This window comes from Hemitrygon akajei, chromosome 5, assembly GCF_048418815.1.
Source record: "Hemitrygon akajei chromosome 5, sHemAka1.3, whole genome shotgun sequence".
Classification (NCBI taxonomy): domain Eukaryota; kingdom Metazoa; phylum Chordata; class Chondrichthyes; order Myliobatiformes; family Dasyatidae; genus Hemitrygon; species Hemitrygon akajei.
In genome coordinates, this window is record NC_133128.1 from 6,719,758 (window position 1) to 6,742,075 (window position 22,318).

Consider the following 22,318-nt stretch of genomic DNA (forward strand, 5'->3'; position numbering starts at 1 on the left):
CTGTAATGTCCTACACTGTACTGTCTTATACTGTGTGACTGGAACCACAGACTGTAATGTGCTATACTGTGTGATCTGAACTACAGACTGTACTGTCCTATATTGTGTGACCAGAACTACAGACTGTACTGTCCTATACTGTGTGACCAGAACTACAGACTGTACTGTCCTATACTGTGTGACCGGAACTACAGACTGTACTGTCTATACTGTGTGACCAGAACTGCAGACTGTACTGTCCTACACTGTGTGATCGGAACTACAGACTGTACTGTCCTACACAGTGGTGACCAGAACTACAGACAGATCTACTGCCAAGTGTGTTGTGGCCACTTCTGGTTTATGAGGTGGGTTTGTGAGAGAGTTTTTTGTGACAAGCTAATCTTGTCAGAGGAGGTCTGTTTGAAGCCATGAATATTACATACTTAGAATCAGAATCAAGTTTAATATTCCTGGCATATATCATGAAATATTTGGCTCTGGACATTGCAGTAATTATAATATATAATTAAAGCAACAATAGTTTACAGTAAGACATATATATGTCATGTAATTATTAGTGCAGATCAGAGCAAAAACTCATGAAATAGCAATAGTGAGGTTCATTGTCCATTCAAAAATCTGATGGCAGGTGGGTAGAAGCTTTTCTGAAACATTGAGTGTGTATCTTCAGGCTCCTGTGCCTCCTCCTTGATGGTGGCAGTGAGAAGAGGACATGTCCTGGGTGACAGGGGTCCATAATGTCAGATCCCACCTTCCTGAGATATTGCCTTTTAACAGTGTCCTCAGTGCTGTGGAGAGTAGTGTCCATGATGGATCTGGCCAAGTTTTCAGCTTTCAGCAGCATCTGAAGCTGCTGTGGGTCTGTGGAGCAAACTTGCTGAACAGCAACGGCTGTCCACTGTACACCCTCACCAGCTGGGAACTGAGTGCCTTCTCTCCCGGTTAGAGCTAACAATCCCATCCAGGTTTGGTCTCAACCACAAGAGATTCTACAGATGCTGGAAATCCAGAGTGGCACATAAAAAATGCCTGAGCAGGTCATCCCGAAACATCAGGCTCTTTATTCCTTTTCATAGTTTTGCTGAGTGTCATACGTGCTGGACCTTGTATGGAAATTTAAGAAGCGTCTGTATGGACACCTGAAACATTTAATCGATAAATTGGTTTATGATGATCACATGTACTGAGGTACAGTGAAAAGGTTGTGTTATATAGAACACTACAGGACAGTACAGGCTCTTCAGCCCACAATGCATGCTGGCCTTTTACCCTGCTCTAAGACCAACTTGACCCTAGAGCCATTCATGGACCCTTCAGTTCATGGTAGGGATCCATGCAGAAAAAAGGTTGGGAGCCCCTGATCTACCCCTGCCCTCCTGCATAGCCCATGAGTTTTCTTTCTTCCATGTGTCTCTCTGGAACTTCTTAAGTGTCCCTAATGTAAGTACCCCTGGCAGGACATTCCACACACCCACCATGCTGAGTAAAATACTTACTTCTGACATTCTCCCTCATACTTTCACCCAATCACCTGAAATGATGCCCTCTCGTTTTACATTCCTTTCATACAGACCATTTCATCACATCACCGCACTGAGGTAGCACAAGGGAAAACAATAACAGAATGCAGAATAAGGTGTAGCAGCTACAGAGAAAGTGCAGTGCAGGCGGATAAAATATTAGCTTTGTTTGTCACATAGACATTGAAACAGCAAAAAATGCAGTGAGCGATCCCATTCTGTGTCTGATCAAATCAGTGAGGAATGTGTTGGGCAACCCATAAGCAGAAGCATGTTGCCAACATAGCAACCCCATAACTTACTCACCATAACCATATGTCTTTGGAATGTAGGAGGAAACCGGAGCACATGGAAGAGAACTACGTGGTCTCATGGAGGACGTACAATCTCCTTACAGGCAGCAGCAAGAATTGAACCTTGTTTGATGATCATCAGCACTGTAAAGTGGTGGCTAATCGCTACACTACAGTGTGTGCAATAAGGTGCAAAGGCATTGCAATTGGAATTGGTTTATTATTGTCATGTACCGAGTTCCAGTGAAAAGCCCGTCTTGCATACTCTTCAGACAGATCAAATTATAACATTACTGCATTCAGGAAGAACAAGGTAAAACAATAACAGAATATAAAATAGAGTGTAACAGCTACGGAGAAAGTGCAGTGCAGTACACGATAAAATGCAAGATCATAGCAAGATAGATAGTGAGGTCAAGATCCTTATAACTGCAGGTAGTAGCTGTCCTTGAGCCTGGTGGTGTGCTCTTTTAGACTTTTGGTTCTTCTGCCTGATTGGAGGTGGGAAAAGAGAGAGTGTCTGAGGTGCGAGGGGTCTTTGATTACGCTGGCTGCTTTATTGAGGCAGTGAGAAGCAAAGACAGATTCCATGAAGGGGGAGGTTGGTTTCCATGATGTGCTGAGCTGTGCCTACGACTCTCTGGAATTCCTTGTGGTCACATGCAGAGCAGTTGCCATACCAACCCATGATGCATCCTGCTAAATGGTTGATTGTGAGGTTCAGAGTCGATCCTTATCACATTAGGGGAACATTCAATAATCTTACAACAGTTGGATAGAAGCTGTCCTTGAACATGATGGTTCATGCTTTGAGATGTTCGTATCTGTTGCCTGTTGGGAGGGTGAAAGAAGAGAGAATGTCCAGGATGGTAGGGGTCTTTGATTATGTTGTCTCCTGTGCTGAGGGGGAAGGAGGGAATGTGTGAGGTGGGCAGAATCTTTGATTCACTCCATCTGTGCCCATCATGATATACCTCTGTAAACACCCCCTCAGTCTCCTACTCTCTAAGGAAAAAAGTCCAAGCCTGCCCAACCTCTGTCCATAAGACAGGCCCTCAATTCCGGCCAACATCCTCACAATCCTGATTGGGACTTAATTTGAGTCTCTATAGGCCACAAGAAAGCATCTCTAACTGATGCAATGCACTACTGGCCTGGGATAAGGGAGTCAGAGAGTCAAGATTGTTTGCAATCCTCTGCACCAGAGCTTGGTTGCTGAGTGTACACAAAACCAAGGTGGAGAGAGAGTCCTGACGAAGGGTCTCAGCCCGAAACGTCGACAGTGCTTCTCCCTATAGATGCTGCCTGGCCTGCTGCGTTCCACCAGCATTTTGTGTGTGTTTTATGAATTTCCAGCATCTGCAGATTTCCACGTGTTTGCGTGGAGAGAGGGTTTTGGTCAGAGAGGTGAGTCTTACTTCAGTGATGGACAAGTTGTTGCAGAAGATCCTGAGAGACAGGATTTAGGAGCATTTGGAGAGATATAATCTGATTAGTGATAGTCAGCATGGCTTTGTCAAGGGCAAGTCATGCCTGTCGAGCCTGAATGAATTCTTTGAGGATGTCACAAAACTCATTGAGGTAGAGCAGTGGATGTAGTATATAGATTTCAGTAAGACATTTGATAAGATTCCCCATACAAGGCTCCTTCAGAAAGTAATGAGAGATGAGATCCAAGAAGACCTTGCTTTGTGGATTCAGAATTCACTTGACCACAGAAGACAGACAGTGGTTGTTGATGGTTCGTATTCTGCATGGAAGACAGTGACCAGTAGTGTTGCGTAAGGATCTGTTCTAGGACCCCTGCTCTTCGTGATTTTTATAAATGATCTGGATGAGGAAGTAGAAGGGTGGGTAAGTTTGCTGATGACACAAAGGTTGGGGATGTTGTAGGTAGCATGGAGGGTTGTCAGAGGTTACAGCAGGATATCGATAGGATGTATAACTGGGCTGAGAAGTGAGATGGAGTTCAATCCAGGTAAGTGTGAAGTGGTTCATTCAATAGGTCAAATATGATGGCAGATTATAGTATTAATGGTAAGACTCTTGGCAATGTGGAGGATCAGCGATATCTTGGGGTCCATGTCCATAGGACACTCGAAGCTGCTGCACAGGTTGACAGTGTTGTTAAGAAGGCATATGGTGTGTTGGCCTTCATCAACTGTGGGACTGAGTTCAAGAGCCGTGAAGTAATTTTACAGCTATATAGGACCCTGGTCAGACCGCACTTGGAGTACTGTGCTCAGTTCTGGTCACCTCACTACAGGAAGGATGTGGATACTATAGAGAGAGTACAGAGGAGATTTACAAGGATGTTGCCTGGATTGTGGAGCATGCCTTATGAGAATCGGTTGAGTGAACTCGGCCTTTTCTCCTTGGAGTGATGGAAGATGAGAGGTGACCTGATAGAGGTGTATAAGATGATGAGAAGTTTTGATCATGTGAATAGCCAGAGGCTTCTTCTCAGAGCTGAAATGGCTAGCACGCAGGGGCATAGTTTTAAGGCTCTTGGAAGTAGGTACAAGGGGGACGTCAAAGATAAGTTTTTCATACAGAGAGTGGTGGGTGCATGACAGTGAAGGTGGTGGAGGCGTATACAATCGGGTCTTTTGAGAGACTCTGAGATAGGTACATGGAGCTTAGAAAAATAGAGGGCTATGCAGTAGGTTAATTCTAGGCAGTTTCTAGAGCAAGATGCATGGTCAGCACAACATTGTGGGCCAAAGGGCCTGTAATGTGCTGTAGATTTTCAATGTTTTCTAATATAGAAGTCAGGCAGGTCAAATGTAAAGGAGGAACCATGATGTTGTTGAAGACAGGTTCAAGGGCTCAGGTTACTTTTCCTGTAAGATCATACGACGTAGGAGCAGGACTTAACTGCTCCTCCAATCCATCATAGCTGATTTATTTTCACTCTAAAGTCAGAATCAGAATTAAGCTTAATATCACTGCATATGTCATGTGAATTGTTGTTCTGTGGCAGAACTATGTTGCAATAGACAGTAATAAAAACTATAAATTACAAGAAGTATTTATTTATTTAAAAAAAAAAAATTAAATAAGTAGTTCAGAAAGTGAGGAAAAATAGTGAGGTAGTGTTCATGGACAATCTGATGGCAGAGGGGAAGAGCCTGTTCCTGAAACGTTGGGTGCATGTCTTCAGGTTTCTGTACCTCCTCCTTGATGGTAGCATTTTCCTGTCTTCTCCCCATAACTTTTGATGCCCTTACAAATCAAGAACCTATCGACCGCGCTTTAAATATAACCAATGACAGCCTCCACAGCCATCTGTGGCAATGAATTCCACAAATTCACCACCTTCTGGTTAAAGAAATTCCTCCTTATCTCTGTTCTAAAGGGATGTCCTTCTTTTGTGAGACTGTGTCCTCTGGTGCTAGACTCCTCCACTATAAGAAACATTGTCCCCACTACTACTGTATCTAGATCTTTCAATATTCGATAAGATTCAGTGAAATCATCCTCATTCTTTTAAACTCCAGTGAGTACAGGTGCAGATGCATTAAATGCTCGTTGTACTTGAACGCTTGTATTCCCAAGATCATTTTCATGATCCTCCTCTGGACCCTACACCAACTCCTAAAGGCCTTGTGGGAAAATGTGCAAATGATGAGTTTCCTAAATGTTTCGGTCTCTGAAGGTGGATGCTCAATGCAGAGATGTCTGCTGTATTCCAACTCTGTTAGTGGTACGCCCTACACAATGAGTGTCAAAGGGGAAATGGATAAAGATTTCTGAATCTGGTTAATAATTTCATCCTTTGCTAATTGAAAGACTGCAGAGAAAATTCACTAAGATATTGTGCGACCTGAGGACCTGCGTTATAGGGAAAGGTTGAATAGATTAGGACTTTATTCCTTGGAGTGTCGGAGAATAAGGGGGGGATTTGATAGGGCTATACAATATTATGAGGAGTATAGATAGGGTAAATGCAAGCAAACTTTTTCCATTGAGGTTGGGTGAGACCAGAACTAGTTGGTTATGGGTTAAGGGTAAAAGGTGAAGTGTTTCAGGGGAACATTTAGTCAAAGAGTGGGGAGAGGGTAGAACGAGCTGCCTGTGCAAGTGGTGGATGCTAGTTCGATTTCAACATTTAAGAGAAGTTTGGGTAAGTACACGAATGGGAGAGGTATGCAGGGCCCTGAGTGGAGCGATGGAACGAGACAGAATAATAGTTTGACATGGACTAGATGGGCTGAAGGGTCTGTTTTTGTGCTGTAGTGCTCTATGGCACTATGACTCTATGATTCTAATTGTTGTGTCAGCATGATCCCACTGCCTTGGGGGACAATATCCATCCCTCAACCAAGCCTGGTTAAATGGGTAATTTATCCATTATCTCTGGATCTTGCTGTGCACCTTTTTGTTGTAATGTTTCCCACTTTGTGTTCATGAGGACCCTTCAGAAGGACACCACTTGGTGACACTGAAAAACATTGTGAAAGGCACCATGGGCACATGGGTTACTTTTCACAGAAAGAATTGTGCCTCTAAACAACTTGCTCCATATGGCTACACCTGACAAGAGATTTTTTTTTGTTTCTTTTGCTAAGATCTGCCACCTCCGCCTGACCCTCCACCATGCCCAGGTTCAAAGCTCCATTCTAGTCAAGGATTGAAGACAATGGGGCTGGACAATTCTCCAGACAGCCAGCAGGTGATCTGCCTCGATGAAGACACAAACTCAATGGACCATCTGCTCAAGACATCTCTAGAAGGTCAAGTGAATCAGGAAGACTTGCGGAACAAGCTGCAACACAAGCCAGCCATGGGGTCAGGTAGGAAAGAGACAAGAAAGGATTCACTTCAAGCACTGTTGAAAAATAAAGTGATCAACCGGAAGTGTAGGAAATTCTTGTGGGGCTCCTTGTGGTAGATATGGAGGGGATTGGCTCAGCAATGATCCCAAAAATAAGAGGTCAGCATTTAGATATGAAATAAGGAGAAACCTCTCAAAGTCAAATTTATTGCAGCATGCACAAGTATGTGTACGGACAGGCACAAAGGAAAACTTGCAGCAGCAACAGAGGCAGAACAAAGAACATTACAGCACATTACAGGCTCTTCGGCCTACAATGTTCTACAAACTTTTAACTAGTGGTCGCCAACCCGTCGATCGCAATCGATTGGTCGATCTTTGAGACTTTCCCAGTAGATCCCGAAAAAAAAAGAAAAATAAATACACAAATACTGTTGAGAGATCATTTCTAGGTTACGGGATTTTAGTTCTGTTCTTTCTGCCCAGTGCTCATGCACATAGCTCCCCCGCACTACACAGTGTAATTCACTGGTCCCCAACCACCAGGCCACGAGGAAACAATATGAGTCAGCTGCACCTTTCCTCATTCCCTGTCACACCCACTGTTGAACTTGAACGCACACAAGGTCATCAGTCGCCTAAACCCTCGCGCCAGTGTTCGCCTCGCACGGCTGGCGAGAACCACCAATGCTACTGGCCCGGAGCGCGGCTGGCGAGAACCACCAACGCTACTGGCCTGGAGCCCGGACAGCAGGAAGTGCCGACGCTACTGGCCTGGAGCGTGGACAGCAGGAAGTGCCGACGCTACTGGCCTGGAGCGCGGACAGATGGGCGTCACCTCTGAACCTGTTTAGCACACCGAATGTTCGTGGGGAACCCAGTGCTAAAATATTCGCAGACGACCTAATTCGGGCTCAAGGTTTCGTAAGTAGCAGAGCAGCTACCTCGTTGTGATATACTGAAAGTCATCCCTCCAGCCAAACTTTTGTTGGCCGATAGATCCTACAAGGGGGGCGGGCGCAGGCTTGTCACTCTCCTCGCTTCATCAGTCGCTCTGGACTATGACCGCCACGGCCCCAGCACAGGGACCTCCAGCCCTGACCTTGTCCTCTCACCCCACCCATGACCAGCCGCACCTGGCCAGGGCGTCTAGCGGCGGGCAGGCGGGAGGCTGGAGTTCAGGCTAGGAGGCTGTCTAAGGAGGCAATGAAGCCCTCAAAACTGCTTTGGTACCCTGAGTCCAAGCACCCCGCACTTAAAGACGAACCCGCTGAGTTTTTTCAGCAGAAAAACGTGAACAGCGCGGGACAGCAGCTAAGGGCTGAGAGCTGCGAAAACTAAATTGCGGAATAAACTGGACATAAGGAACCTGCTTCGAGTATCGCTGTATTCCCGTTGTGTTTAACACCACCCGCCCCCCGTCGGCCGGTCCGCAAGAATATTGTCAATATTAAACCAGCCCGCGGTGCAAAAAAAAAGGGTGGGTACCCCTGGTGTTTATGCATTATTTCTACTTCCGGGTTGTGGGGTTTTACTTCCGGTCTTTTCTGCCCCAGTGCACATGCATGTAACTAATCGATCTGTGGTCGATCTCGCATTTCACTAAGGCCGAGATAGGGGAACTTGGGCTTAAAAAGGTTGGTGACCACTACTTTTAACCTACTCGAAGATCAATCTAGCCCTTCCCTTCCACATAACCATTATTTTTATGTCATACATCTGCCCGTCTGAGAGTTTCTTAAAGACGCAACATTAGAGACACATCATTCCCAAGAAAAAAACATAAACTAAATATAAATTGTACACAGTTTTGAGAAGAAGAATAAATAATTAGAACCAAAATATAAAAAAAAGAGCCCAATTTAGAGCAAAGTGAGTAAAGTGGTTACAGTATTGATAATCTGTAGTGATTATGGTTGTGCTGGTTGGTTCAAGAATTGAATTGTGGAAGGGAAGTAGCTGTTCCTGAATCTGGTGGTCTGGGTCTTCAGGTTTCTGTATCTCCTGCTCGATGGTAACTATGAGATGATGGCGTGGCCCGGATGCTGCCTTTTTGAGGCAGTGTCTTTGTAGACACAGGCGGCAAGGTAGCGTAGCAGCTAGTGTAACACTTTACAGCGCCGGGGATCAGGGTTCAACTCCCGCCACTGTCTGTAAGGAGTTTCTATATTTGCTTTGTGACCACGTCTGTTTGTTGTCAGTGCTCCTGTTTCCTTCCAAAGACATACAGGTCAGTGAGAATTAGTAAATTTTGGACATGCTATGTTAATGTCAGAAGCATGGTGTCACCTGCGGACTTCCCTTGTGTGTATGTTACTGTATGTTTCAATATACTGTAGATGTTGCAAATAAAGTTAACAGTTTTAGTCTGCTCACTACCAATGGTGGGAAGGGGTGTATCCATGATATATTTGGCTGACCCACCACCAAACACATCAATCCCTCCCCCCCCCCCCGACTTTCCACTTTCCTCAGGGATCACTCCCTACATGACTCCTTTGTCCACTCATCTCTTCCCACTGATCTTACTCCCGGCACTTACCCTTGCAAATAGAACAAGGCCGCTCCTGCCCCTACATGTCCTCCCTCACTACCATTCAGGGTCCCAAACAGTCCTTCCAGGTGAGGCAACATGTGAATGTGTCCTGACGAAGGGTCTCGGCCCGAAACGTTGACAGTGCTTCTTCCTATAGATGCTGCCTGGCCTGCTGCGCTCCACCAGCATTGTGTGTGTGTTACCTCACCTGTGAGTCTGATGGGGTCATCTACTGCACCCAGTGCCCCCAGTGTGGTATCCTGTTTATCAGAGAGACCCAACGTAGATTGGGAGACTACTTCATCAATCACTTTCACTCCAGCCACCACAAGAAGTGGGATTTCCTGGTGGCCACCCATTTCAGTTCTACTTCCCATTCCCATTCAAATGTGTCTGTCCATGGCCCCCTCTACTGCCGTGATGAGTCCACACTCAGGTTGGAAGAGCAACACCTTATATTCCATCTGGGTAGCCTCCAACCTGATGGCCTGAACATCAGTTTCTTGAACTTCTGGGAAATCCTACTATTCTCTTCTACCCTTCTCTATTCCCCATTTCCATTTCCTTCTCTCACCTTATCTCCTTCCCTGCCCATCACCTCCCTCTAGTGCTCCTCACCCTTCCCTTTCTTCCGTGGTCTTCTGTCTTTCGCATCAGATTCCCGCTCCTCCAGCCCTTTATCTCTTCATTAATCAACTTCCCAGCTCTTTACTTCACCCCTCCCCCTCTCCGTTTCACCTATCACTTGCGACCTTGTGCTTCTTCCTCTTCTCCCTCACCCTATAATTCTGACTCCTTCGCCCTTCCTTTCCAGTTTGAATGAAGGTTTGTGGCCAGAAATACCGACTATTTATTCCCATCCATCAATGCTGCGAGACCCGTTGAGCTCCTCCAGCACATCATGGGTATTGCTGTAGATGTTGAGCATCTGCAGTACCTCTCATGTCTCCGTATTGGGCTGATTCCACAACTTCCTCCAGCTCCTATCTGAGTGCAGTGACTCTTTAGAATACTCAGTCCTGGAGGATGGGGACGCTCAGAACGGTGTAAAAAAAACACAAAGATTGTTAAGATTGTTAGATCTCTGGATGTTAGAAAAAACAAGAAGAGTGAGGATGACGCAGGGAAATAGTGCTGAGGTCGAGGGGATGTGGGAGATCTGTTTCTATTCCGGTTTCTCATTTTTATGTCAGCTTCCCTGCAGTGGGAATTCCAGGCATTTAGTCTTCTCACCATCCAAGCCTTCAAAGGACAGGCTAAGGACATTTGTCAAAAGGGAAAAACAGACAACCAAAATTGAAAACTCAAGTTCAAAATCAATCTGTACTGAAGAAATCTGGTTCTCTGCCATGGCAGGATTTGACAATGTACATGTCACAAACACAAGAGATTCTGCAGATGCTGGAAATCCTGAGGGACACACACACACACACACACACACACACACACACACACACACACACACACACACACACACACACACACACACACACACACACACACACACACACACACACACACACACACACACACACACACACACAGAGTCCATGTTGCAATCTAGTTATGTGTGAACCTATTCCAAGAAGCTCAAATCAGCTCTGGCCACATAAGCACGGTCAGGAGATGGTTGTGTGCTAAAGAGATAGAGGGAGCAAATGGCACTCTTCCCTGTGTCTAACACTTTCCCAGAGAGTGTGTGATGGGACAATGTAGCAGGGGCTTCACTCTATCTAACTGTCTCTGTTTTGGGAGAGTGTGATGGTACAGCGTAGAGTATTTCACTCTGTATTTAACCTCTACTTGGTGTGTTTGAAGAGGATCTTGCTGTGCACCTCTTTGTTGTAACGTTTCCCAGTCTGTGTTCATGAGGACCCTTCAGAAGGACACCACTGGTTGTCAGGCACTTGGTGACACTGAAAAGACTCTGGATTACACATGGGTTATTTTTCACAGGAAGAATTGTCTGACAGAGATCTGATCGAGATTTATAAGATTGTGATAGGCATAGATAGAGTAGAGAGACATCTTTTCCCCAGGTTTGTAATATCTAATACCAGATGGCATGCATTTAAGGTGAGAGGAGGTAATTTTAAAGGAGATTGGAGGGCCAAGTTTTTTCACAGAGAGTGGTGGCACTACCTGGGGTGGTAGAAGAGGCAGATACATTAGAGACTTTTAAGAGGCATTTAGATAGACACATGGATATGAGGACAATGGAAGGATATGGACATTGTGTACACAGAAGGGCTAGTTAGATAGGTAATTTGATTATTAATTTAATTAGTTGAGCACAACATTGTGGGCCAAAAGGCCTGTTCTTGTGCTGTACTGTTCTATGTTCTATGGTCTATGATCTGTTGGGGACCTAAACCACACTTTTTGCATCTAAGCTCCTCTGTGGTAATTCTTGCAAAAACTGCACATTCCAGGAAAGATTTTTGTTTCTCTAGCCCCAGCATAACCTCTTGACTTCCTCTCAGACTTTATGGCTTTTTTTGTGGTCAATGTGATAGTCTTGGTATTACAACAGCTGTTTTACACTTAGAATACTCCACAAACAGCTGTGTGAAAATTACCAGCACAAATCTCTTTCTCTGATGTTATTTGAAGATTAGTTATTAGCACAGGACAGCAGATTTAACTCTACTTTGAACTTGCAACCGTAGATAATTCCCAACCACATGAGATGGTGGACTTTTAACATCTTAAACATGAGGGAGCTCCCCAGAGTATGGAACAACTTCTCAACTACATACGGGGAGCCACAGCCTCAGTTGAGGAAGGGACGAAAGAGTTAATGTATGAAGAGCGCTTGATGACTCTGGGCCTCTACTTGCTGGAATTCAGAAGAATGAGGGGATCACATTGAAACCTATCGAATATTGAAAGGCTTAGACAGAGTGAATATAGAGAGGATGTTTCCTGTAATGGGGGAGTCTAAGACCAAAGGGCACAACCTCAGAATAGAGGGAAGTCCCTTTAAAACAAAGATTAGGAGCCATTTCTTTGTCTAGAGGGTGATGAAACTAGAATTCATTGCCACAGATGGTTGTGGAGGTCAAGTCAATGGAAGTTGATAGTTTCGACATTAATCAGGGCATCAAAGGTTATGGGGAGAAACAGGAGAATGGGGTTGAGAGGGATAATAAATCAGCCATGATGGAATGGTGGAACAGACTCGATGGGCTGACTGGCCTAATTCTGCTCCTGTACCTTATGGTCTTAAGCTGTTCTGAAAGGACTAGACAGACTGGATGTAGAAAGGATGTTCCTAATATTTATTTATTGAGATACAACGCAGAACTGGCCCTTCTGTAATGCTCAGTAAGCCAATTGTTTGGAATCAAATGACCTTGCCTGGTGTCTCAGGGCTGGACGTGTTTGCACACACACCATCCCCCACCCCTGGCTCTCCTCTGCTACCACCCGTCCTGTGGTACTCCACCCTTGCCATTTGAACCCAGTTGAACCCAGATCTTCCAATTGCTGGTGCTGTAAAGCTTTACGCTATCGTGTGCACTTACGTTGTTCTCATTGCAAGACACTCTTGTAATTGTCAAATTTCTGATCTTTTTTCCAGAAGAAGTTCTAATCCCGTACAGCAAGCCGAATTTCCCCTCTCCAGGCCACTTGAGTGGTCAAAGTTCTTCGGGAACCGCCTCGTCTAAGGGGTCGACTGGACCCAGGAAAGGAGTGCCCTCACGAGGAGGTCCAGCCATCGCGTGTCACCAGCGGAACATTAGTGAGCTTCCAGATGTAGGATATATGGGGTCATGTGGCCAAGGACAGTTTCTAGGGGATGTATGTAAGTATCTGAACTGCTGGAATAGACTGGATTAATTATTATCACATGTACTGAGGTACAGTAAAAGATGTATTTTGCATTTCATCCATGCAGATCATTTATTTATTTAGTTATTATGATACAATGCAGAATAGGCCCTTCTGGAATTTCCAGCCCTTCAAGTCATGTCTCCCAACAACCCCCTATTTAACCCTAGTCTAATCACAGGACAATTTACAATGACCAATTATCCTACCCACTGGTACGTCTTCGGACTGTAGGAGGAAACCAGAGCACCCGGAAGAAACCCACACCATCATGAGGGAGAATGTACAAACTCTTTGCAGACAGCGGTGGGAATTGAACACAGATCACTGGCACGGTAAAGCGTTTCGCTAACCACTGTGCTATTACATTTCATTACATCACACATGAAGGTAATGCAAAAGAAAAACAATAACCGAATGCAGAATGCAGTGGTACAGTTACAGAGAAAATACTTCGCAGCAGATGATAAAGTGCCAGGGCTGTGTTGAGGTAGAATGTGAGGTCAAGAGTCCATCTCATCATATAGGAGTTCCACTTAAAAGACTTTTAACAATAGGAGAGAAGCTGTTCTTGAGCCTGGTGGTATGTGCTTTCAAGCTTTTGTATCTTCTGCCCAGTGTAAGAGGTGAGAAGAGAGAGTGGGGTCCGGGATGGGTGGGTCTTTCATTATGTTTTATGGAGTTGACGGAGTTTGTAGATGTGTACACATATGAATATGAAGGAAAAGGAGCAATCTGGATATTATGTAGGACGAGGACATTTGGAATAGTTCAGTATCAAGACTGGCAAAACAATACAGGCCAAATAGCCTTGCCAGAGCTCTGCTGTTCAATGGTTGATGTTTGTTCTATGCTCAGTGCTTTACTGAGGCAGTATGAAGTATAAGCAAAGTCCTTGGAGGGGAGGCTGGTTTCCATGATGTGCCGAGCTGTGTGTATAACTTCCTGCAGTTTCCTGAAGTCAAAAAGCAGAGCAGTTGCCATGCCAAAGCATGATACAGGCAGATAGGATGCTTTCTATGTTGCATCTATAGAAATTGGAGAAGGGCAATGGGACACGCTGACTTTATTTAGTCTCCTGAGAAATTAGAGGGCAAATTGGAGAGGGTCAAAGACTTCCTCTAGCCTCCAGTGCAATCAGAGGTGCAGGTGCACTTCCTTGGCCATTGGTGGCTACATGTTCAGATCAGCAGAGGCTATAGGTATCGTTCACTCCGATGATTGGTGATGTTACATACTAGGAATGTGAAAACACTTGAATGGTTCAAACAGGAAGAATAAAAATCTTACATACAACATAGCAGTCCTGGTGAAAGGTCTTGGCCCGAAACGTTGACTGTTTTCTCTTTTCCATAGATGTTGCCTGGCTTGCAGAGTTCCTCCAGCATTTTGTGTGTGTTGCTTAGATTTCCAGCACCTGCAGAATCTTTCTTGTTTGTGATAGCAGTACTGTACAGGCCCTTCAGCCCACAATGATGTGCTGACATTTTAACCAACTCCAAGATCAATCTAACCCTTCCCTCCCACATAACCCTCTACTTTTCTATCATCCACATGCCTATCTAAGAGTTTCTTAAATGTCCCTAATGTGTCTGCCTTTATCACCACCCTTGGCAAGCACGTTCCACGCTCTCACCACTCTGTTGTCACGTACTCCGTGACCGGGTTAAAGAACCAGCAGAAATGGAGAACGCACTGGAATCTGGTATTGCTATAAACTAATAGTGTTTATTAGTAACTACGCAATACAGTACTATAAGTGCAGATATATCAAATAGGTTAGCAATGATATATCTGTACATAAGTGTGGAAATAGGAACAAAACTAGACTCTTTCAAACCTAGGGGTGAATGGATACAGTCTTACGATGATGAAGAGAGTTCAGTTCAGTTTATGGTATTTAGTTGAGTAACGTTGGAGAAAGAGAGAGAGAGATTTGTAATCCAAAGGCGTATGTTGTGAGAAGTCACTTACGTCGATATTCCAAAATAACAACAGCAGTAGGTTTTATCTTCCGAAGTTGTTCCACTCCACACACGAATATCACCGACAGTGATCTTCAACGAATATCCTTTCAACACAAGTGGTACCACACCTGAATTCAGCTACGGGTCATCCCTAAGTGGTGACCACAGGATACTCAAACAGAATCCACGTATGGATTATCACCAACAGTAACTTATCACTGAGGTACCATCTTTAAGTGGTAAAACTACCAACCCGGGCCAGGATTATCACACACAGGTAGTTTCCACACAAGGTTACCCCAAACACACAACTGTGACAGCCACTTATCCAGTTCCACGACATACAAAATAACTCCTACAGTGATTTGCCACAGGGGTGCCTTTCTTCAGTGAACTACCACACCCAAACAAGGGTAACACACAAGTGGTAATCACAAAGGTTTCCCTCTCCTCACCAGAGAACCCACTCCTGTGGATTAACTACATGACGGTCACACCTTCGTATTCGAATGGAACTCAAACGTGCCCTTACGGGCTACAGAGGAGAGAGTCCAAACAGTGACCTCTTTGTCACTAGGTTTCTTCTGTTTCAAATCTTCTTCTCCCCTCTTCTCTTCCTTTAAAGTCACCAACTGTGACCATAGCACGTACGACTGTTCTTCAGTGGTGGAATTATCAACCCAGGCCAGGGTTGGACACACAAATAACTCCCCACCGGTCACACCTTTTTCACACTGTGAGCCACTGATCAATTTCCCCGAATCGATCCTCCAAAAACTCCACCTTCCTGTGGGCACAACAAACTCATCCAGTTTCCAAAACCGTGTGTGTCTGGGTCCAGCAGCTGACCTGGTTTTTATCTTCACGTGTTGGACACCAGCTGTCCATCAACCTGCTCCGCCCTTCTCTCTCTGCAGGAACTTTTACAAGCAGGCAAGTGTCCTTGCGGAAATGTAAACAAACTGCCGAGAAACCATAACATCAAACTTTCGAGCAGTTCCTGTCTCTCTCTCTCTCTCTCTCACTAACAGCTCAAACAGTGTCCAAAAGCCAGTCTCATTCTCCCGACATTTTAAAGTGATTGTCCACAGAAGCTATGAACCCTAGGGGTACATAACACTGTGTAAAAAATCTACCTCTGGCATCCCTTTATACTTTACTCCAATCACATTAAATTAAGCCCCCTCATATTAGCCATTTCTGCCCTGACACAAACCCAGATGGCACTGCATCCAGTCCTGCATGATGTTTTCACTGTGAGTTTGCAGAGGGTGACGAGGAAAGATCCCAGGAATGGCGGCAGTCTGAAGTATTGCATTCAATTAGACCATAAGGTACATGAGCAGAATTAGGGCATTTGGCCCATTAAGTCTGCTCTGCCATTTCATCATGCCTTCCCCTCGTGTCCCTTCATGCCCTGACTAATCAACAATTTCTCAAACTCTATCTTAAATATACTCATTGACTTTGGCTCCACAGCTGCCTGTGGCAACAAATTCCATAAATTTGCCTCTCTCTAGTTAAAGAAATTCCTCCTCATCTCTGTTCTAAAGGGATGTCTGTCTATTCTGAGGCTATGTCCTCTGGTCTTAGACTCTCCCACCTTAGGAAACATCCTCTCCACATCCACTCTATCCAGGGCTTTCAACAGTTGATAGGTTTTCAGTGAGGTCATCCCTCACTCTTCTGAATTCCAGTGTGTACGGGCCCAGAGCCATCAAACACTCCTCATATGAGAAGCCTTTCAATCCTGGAATCATTTTTGTGAACCTCCATTGGACCCTCTCCAAAGACAGTACATCCTTTGTTGCTCACAATACTCCAAGTGAGGCCTCACCAGTGCCTTATAAAGCCTTAACATTACATCCTTGATTTTATATTCTAGTCCTCTTGAAATGAATGCTAAAATTACATTTGCCTTCCTCACCACTGACTCAACCTGCAAACTTACTTTTAAGGAATCCTGCATGAGGACTCCCAAATCCTTTGCACCTATATTTTTGAGTTTTCTCTCCATCTAGAATATAGTCAACTCTTTCATTTCTTCTACCAAAGTGCATGACCATACACTTTCTGACACTGTATCCTCTCTGCCACTTCTTTGCCCTAATCTGCCCAAGTCCATCTGTGGCCTCTGTGCTTCCTCAACACTACCTGCCCCTCCATGTATCTTCATATTGTCTGTGAACTTGGCCACAAAGTCATCAATTCCATCATCCACTATAAAAAGGATGTAGAGCCTTTTGAGAGGATGCCGAAGTGGCTCAGCTGGTGTTGTCTGGATTAGTGAACGTGTGCTGTACAGAGAGGTTGGACAAACGTGGGTTGCTTTCTCTGGAGCAGTCGAGGTTGAGGGAAGATCTGATAGAAGTTTATAAGGTTATCTGAGGCATCGATTGAATAGACAGACCGTATCTCTGTCCCAGGGTTAAAAAAGCTAATAATGTGTTTAAGATGAAAGGGAGAAATTTAAAAGGAGATATCTGAGACAAGTATTTTCAGAGAGTGGTGGGGGCCTGAAATGCACTCCCTGGCGTGGTAGGTGGGACAAGTCAGATAGAGGCATTAAGAGACTCTTAGAAAGGCGCATGAATGTGTAGATGTGAACATTGTGCAGACAGGATTGGTTTAGTCAGGAGTTCATTGCTAGATTGAGTAGGTTAGCACCTGTAGGGTTTCAGAATCAGGCTTATTATCACCGACATATGTTGTGAAATTTGTTGTTTTAATGCAATATTTAAAAAGATATATTAAAAAAATTTAAAAAGTGGTGAAAAAGAGTAAATTAGTGAGGTAGTGGGCTCAAGGTCCATTCAAACCAAAATATGAACAGTTCCCTTCCTTCCACAGGTGCTGCTGAGTACCTCCAGCAGACTGTAGGCCGAAGGGCCTGTTCCTGTGCCATACTGTTCTATCTTCAAAGCAGACTAGGGTCAAGCTCACAATTGGAAATGTTTTTTTATGAAGTAAATTAGGAGAAATGTGCCTCTGTGGCCAGTGGAGATATCAGGTGATCAGGGGAAGAATAGATGAGAAGAAATTGTTTACACAGTAATTAGTTATAATCTCGGACTCGGTGCCAGAAAGGGTGGTGGAAGCAGATGCAATAATAACAGCATTAATAACACCCATTTTGTATATTGCATTTAACCTAGTTATGTGTCACAAGGCATTTAGCAGGAGATTTATCAGGCAGATGCTTTGTAGCAGCCACAGGAGATGTTAGCAATTGTGATTAATAGAACATAGTACATTGAATGGTACTGCTCAGAATAGGCCCTTCAGCCCACAATATTGTGCTTTTAACCTACTCTACGGTCAATCTAACCCTTCCCTCCTGCAAGCCTTCCATTATTCTACCGTTCATGTGCCTATCTAAAGCATCTCCTAAATATCCCTAATGAATCTGCCTTTACCACCACCTTTGGCAGGGTATTCCACACACCTACCACTTTCTGTAAATAAAACTTACCGATGACACTCTCCCTTTACGTTCCTGCAATCACTTTAAAATTATGCCCCTGGTATTAGCCATTTCTGCCCTGGGAAAATGTCCCTGGCTGATCACTCTATCTATGCCTCTTATCATCTTGTAGAAACTCATCTCTCATCCTCCAGTGGACCTATTAAACTTCACATCTTTGGGATATGGGAAAGGACGGGAAGCCCTGGAGGAAAGCAAACTTATTCACCCTAAGATCATGCAAACTCCACACAGACAGTGCCAGAGGTCAGAGGCAAATCCTCTCTGCTTCCCCATCCTTCTTATAATGAAGCAACCAGAGCTGGACACAATACTCCAAGTGTGGTCTGACCAGAGTTTTATAGAGCCGCAGCATTGCCTCACAGCTCTTGAACTCAATCCCCCAACTATTGAAATCCATCACAACATAGGCCTTCCTAACCATCCTATCAACTTGCGTAGCAGCTTTGAGGGATCTATGGATGGATGTGAGCCCCAAGATCCCTCTGTTCCTCCACACTGCTAAGAATCCTGCCATTAACCCTGTATTCTGCCTCCACATTCGGCCTTTCAAAGTGTCGCTGTCTCATTGTAACATCCACAACGCCACTAGCCTTTGTGTCATTTGCAAACTTGCCAACGCCCCCCCCCCCAATCTTCCGTCCACTCTAAAAGGTCAAGCGTGTGTGCGTGGTAATTTTATTATTGCCGCATGTACTGAGGCGCAGTGCAAGAGCTTTGCTTACATGCCATCCAGATGGATTATTCCATAAATAAGTGTGAGATACATAGAAAAGAAAAGAAAACAATGCAGAATATGATTACAGAGAAAGTGCAGAGCAGGTGGACAGATAAGGTGCAAGGGCTGTGCTGAAGCAGGTTGAGAGAGTGCAAGGGATTATGGCAAAGGAGTGCATGGGACTGGCACAGATGGTAGTGCTTGCTAGTAGGGGTCAGACTGATCTTCCTCAGAAATGCCAGCTTTTAACCACCGTGTCCTTGTTCCCACAGAGTGAAGAAGAACTGATCCTGAGATTCAGCGTTGCGAGCCCCACCTTGTGGTTGCCATGGCACCTGTGTGGTGCAAAGAACCTCTTCCTTATTTAATGTATTATGACAGAACCTGTAAATGTGATGTAAAGTCCGAGATACCACAGCCACATGTGTACCCCTTCACCCCACCATGGTCTTTCAGTACATTGTCCATGTACACCCTCCTCTCACCTCACCACGTCTCCATCACTCCCCTTTCCTTCTTCCAAATCCCACCCCTTCTTCTTCTCTGTACGCCCATCACACCCTACTGGGGCATTCGCTACCGACAGCAGCTCACCCGAGTCCTCTGCCTTGGGCAGATAGAAGGTCGGTCAGCCCTGTGGCTTCCAGTTTCACCACATGACCTTGTACATCTTCTGGGCGAAGAGTCTTCCTCTCCCAGAAATGAGGACTTTGGAGCTTCTGCTGCCGTTTCTGTAGCTCTGGGTTTTTTATGGGATGGCGTTGCTAGCCCCAGGCCCAACCCCCTTCCTTTCATAGCCGGGCTTGGGACCGTCCACGGCAGGGTTAAATCCCACCCACAAAATAGAAATGTGACAAGGAAGGATAAAAATATGAGAAGTGTAGTTGGTATAATGTAAGAGAGAAGGGGGGAGAGAAGGGGATTTCTTGTGTAAATACTTTTTGTTGCATTGTTAAACAAAACTCACCTTGTTCTTTGACTTTGCATCTTGTAATGTTATTACATTTTTTTATTGGTCTATTGTACTATATTGTCGATTGACTGGGCAGAAATGCCATTAAAAACAGGAACACACAAAAATATGTATTTTTAACATTGTTACTGCATTACTTTCTGTTTGTTTAATGTTGTGTTTTTTGAAGTTTGCACTGATGATTTTGTTTTAGTGATAAGCACAAAAGTTTAAAGCTCCTGAGAAAATGCTGAAGAGTGCGAAGTTGGTCGGATGGGAAGAGAGGGGGATTTAGCTCACCGCGTGTGTGAGCGTATGTGCGTGTGATACGTGTGTGCTGTTGTGAGCTTGTGTGGATGAGTGATGGAGGTAAGTGTGGTTGTCTGAGCATACAATTACTGGCCACTTTATCTGATACCTCCTGTACCTAATAAAGTGGCCACTGTGTGTACTTTCGTAGTCTTCCGCCGCTGTAGCCCACCCACTTCAAGATTCGACGTGTAGCGTGTTCAGAAATGCTTTTCTGCACACCACTGTTGTAACGTGAGGTTATCTGAGTTACCGTCACCTTCCTGTCAGCTTGAACCTGCCTGGCCACTCTCCTCCGACCTCTCTCAAAAACAAAGCGCTTTTGCCCACAAAACTGCTGCTTACTGCTTGTTTTTCACACCATTCTGTGTAACCGTTGTGTGTGAAATCCCAGGAGATCAGCAGTTTCTGAGATACTCAAACCACCCTGTCTGGCACCAACAATCATTCTACGGTCAAAGTCACATTTCTTCCCCATTTTAACGTTTGCTCCGAACAACATTTGAATCTCTTGCCCACATCTGCATACTTTTATGCATTGAGCTGCTGCCACGTGATTGGCTGCTTTCATATTTGCATTAATGAGCAGGTGTACAGGTGTACCTAATAAAGTGGCCACTGAGCGTACATCATGTGTGTGCGTGCGCGTGTTGCAAGTGAGCGCACATGGGCATGTGTATGGTATGTGTGTGTGTGTGGTGTGTCTGCGCGTGTGTAGGGGCACAGAAAAACGCTGCATTCTTCTGGGACCTTGTGACCTTTAACAGCACAGCCAGAAATGGTGTCGAAGTGGGTCTGAGGCTGTTGCAGAGAGAGTCCCTTCACATGTCACTCTGGGACACAGTGCTGGAAAGTCAGCCTTGGAGGACTGAACAGCAGGCAACATCAACCAGGCCAAAAAAGCGAGGCATTGCCATTCCCCCAGAGGATGCCCTCTGTCCCCGATTACCCCTTGCCCTCTCATAATTATTTAAGACTTTTTCCTTCTTTCTTAATATAAAAAAAAGGCAGCCCATCTCCCACCCGCCCACCCCCACCACTTTAAATCCGAAAAGACATCACCTTGTTCTGCCAGGAAGCGGCAGCTTTCCAAATTCGCCACTGCTGACCAAGGAGAGTTTCAAAGGATGCTTGATGTCAAATATAGTCTTAAACATTAATCTTAAAGCAAGGTCAGGAGCCTTGCTAACGCTGTTAACGGTAAAATAAAGTGTGTGTCAGTATTAAGGAAAGTTGTTCATGGGTCTATAGTATATTGATTAAAGGCTTGATGTTTTTATGCTACATTGCCTGTCGTGATCTCTACCTGTCTGTCTTACCTGGATTTTGAGACAACACATACCCCACATCCAAGTTCAGGTTCAACTTTAACTGTCTTTCAACCATACACCTGAATACAGGCACACGAAACAGGGCCAAAACACAGTACCAACAGCCACACACAGCACAGGTCACTCGAAGGCCTCTGTTGGACAGGGTCGATCATGGATATTGCATCCTAGCTGTCTAGGTATGCACAGCCAGTGCAGTACATTCTCGAGAGCAAGCTGCTGCCCATTTACGTGGATGGTAAGGGTATGGAGGACTATGGTCCAGATGCAGGTCGATTGAACAGACTAGATGGACTGAATGGCCTGTTTCTGTACTATACCTTTCTATGATTTTATGACTTGATGTAGCAAGCTCCCCATCTCCACGCATCTGATGAACCCAAAGGAAAGCAGAGGCCAATACGGTTTGGTACCAGCAGCATCGCAGGAGTTATCAGTCATCATTGCACTCAACATAGGACTGTCTTAGTTCCAGATATTTCCTTGGAGTTTACTCCCGAAGCCTTCTGTATGAGTGGGTATAGACATAAGGCAATGGATGTTTGAGATCAGAGTTTTCCTTCTCCAAGATGGCTGATGTACCCGATCTGTCCC

At 44.9% G+C, this 22,318-nt stretch overlaps 1 protein-coding gene across 5 annotated transcripts in view; it reads left to right on the top strand.

Moving 5' to 3' along the window:
- Window positions 1–21,669, top strand: part of robo2 (roundabout, axon guidance receptor, homolog 2 (Drosophila)) — a 1,389,008-nt gene extending 1,367,339 nt beyond the window's left edge. For all 5 annotated transcript variants that reach the window (XM_073044783.1, XM_073044782.1, XM_073044780.1 and 2 more), the window contains 3 exons: window positions 6,388–6,612; window positions 12,713–12,937; window positions 19,405–21,669. In XM_073044783.1, the coding sequence (XP_072900884.1) occupies window positions 6,388–6,612; window positions 12,713–12,937; window positions 19,405–19,406 (452 nt within the window). In that variant the 3' untranslated portion in view covers window positions 19,407–21,669. The remainder of the gene's footprint in view (window positions 1–6,387; window positions 6,613–12,712; window positions 12,938–19,404) is intronic.
- Window positions 21,670–22,318: the final 649 nt, after the last annotated feature.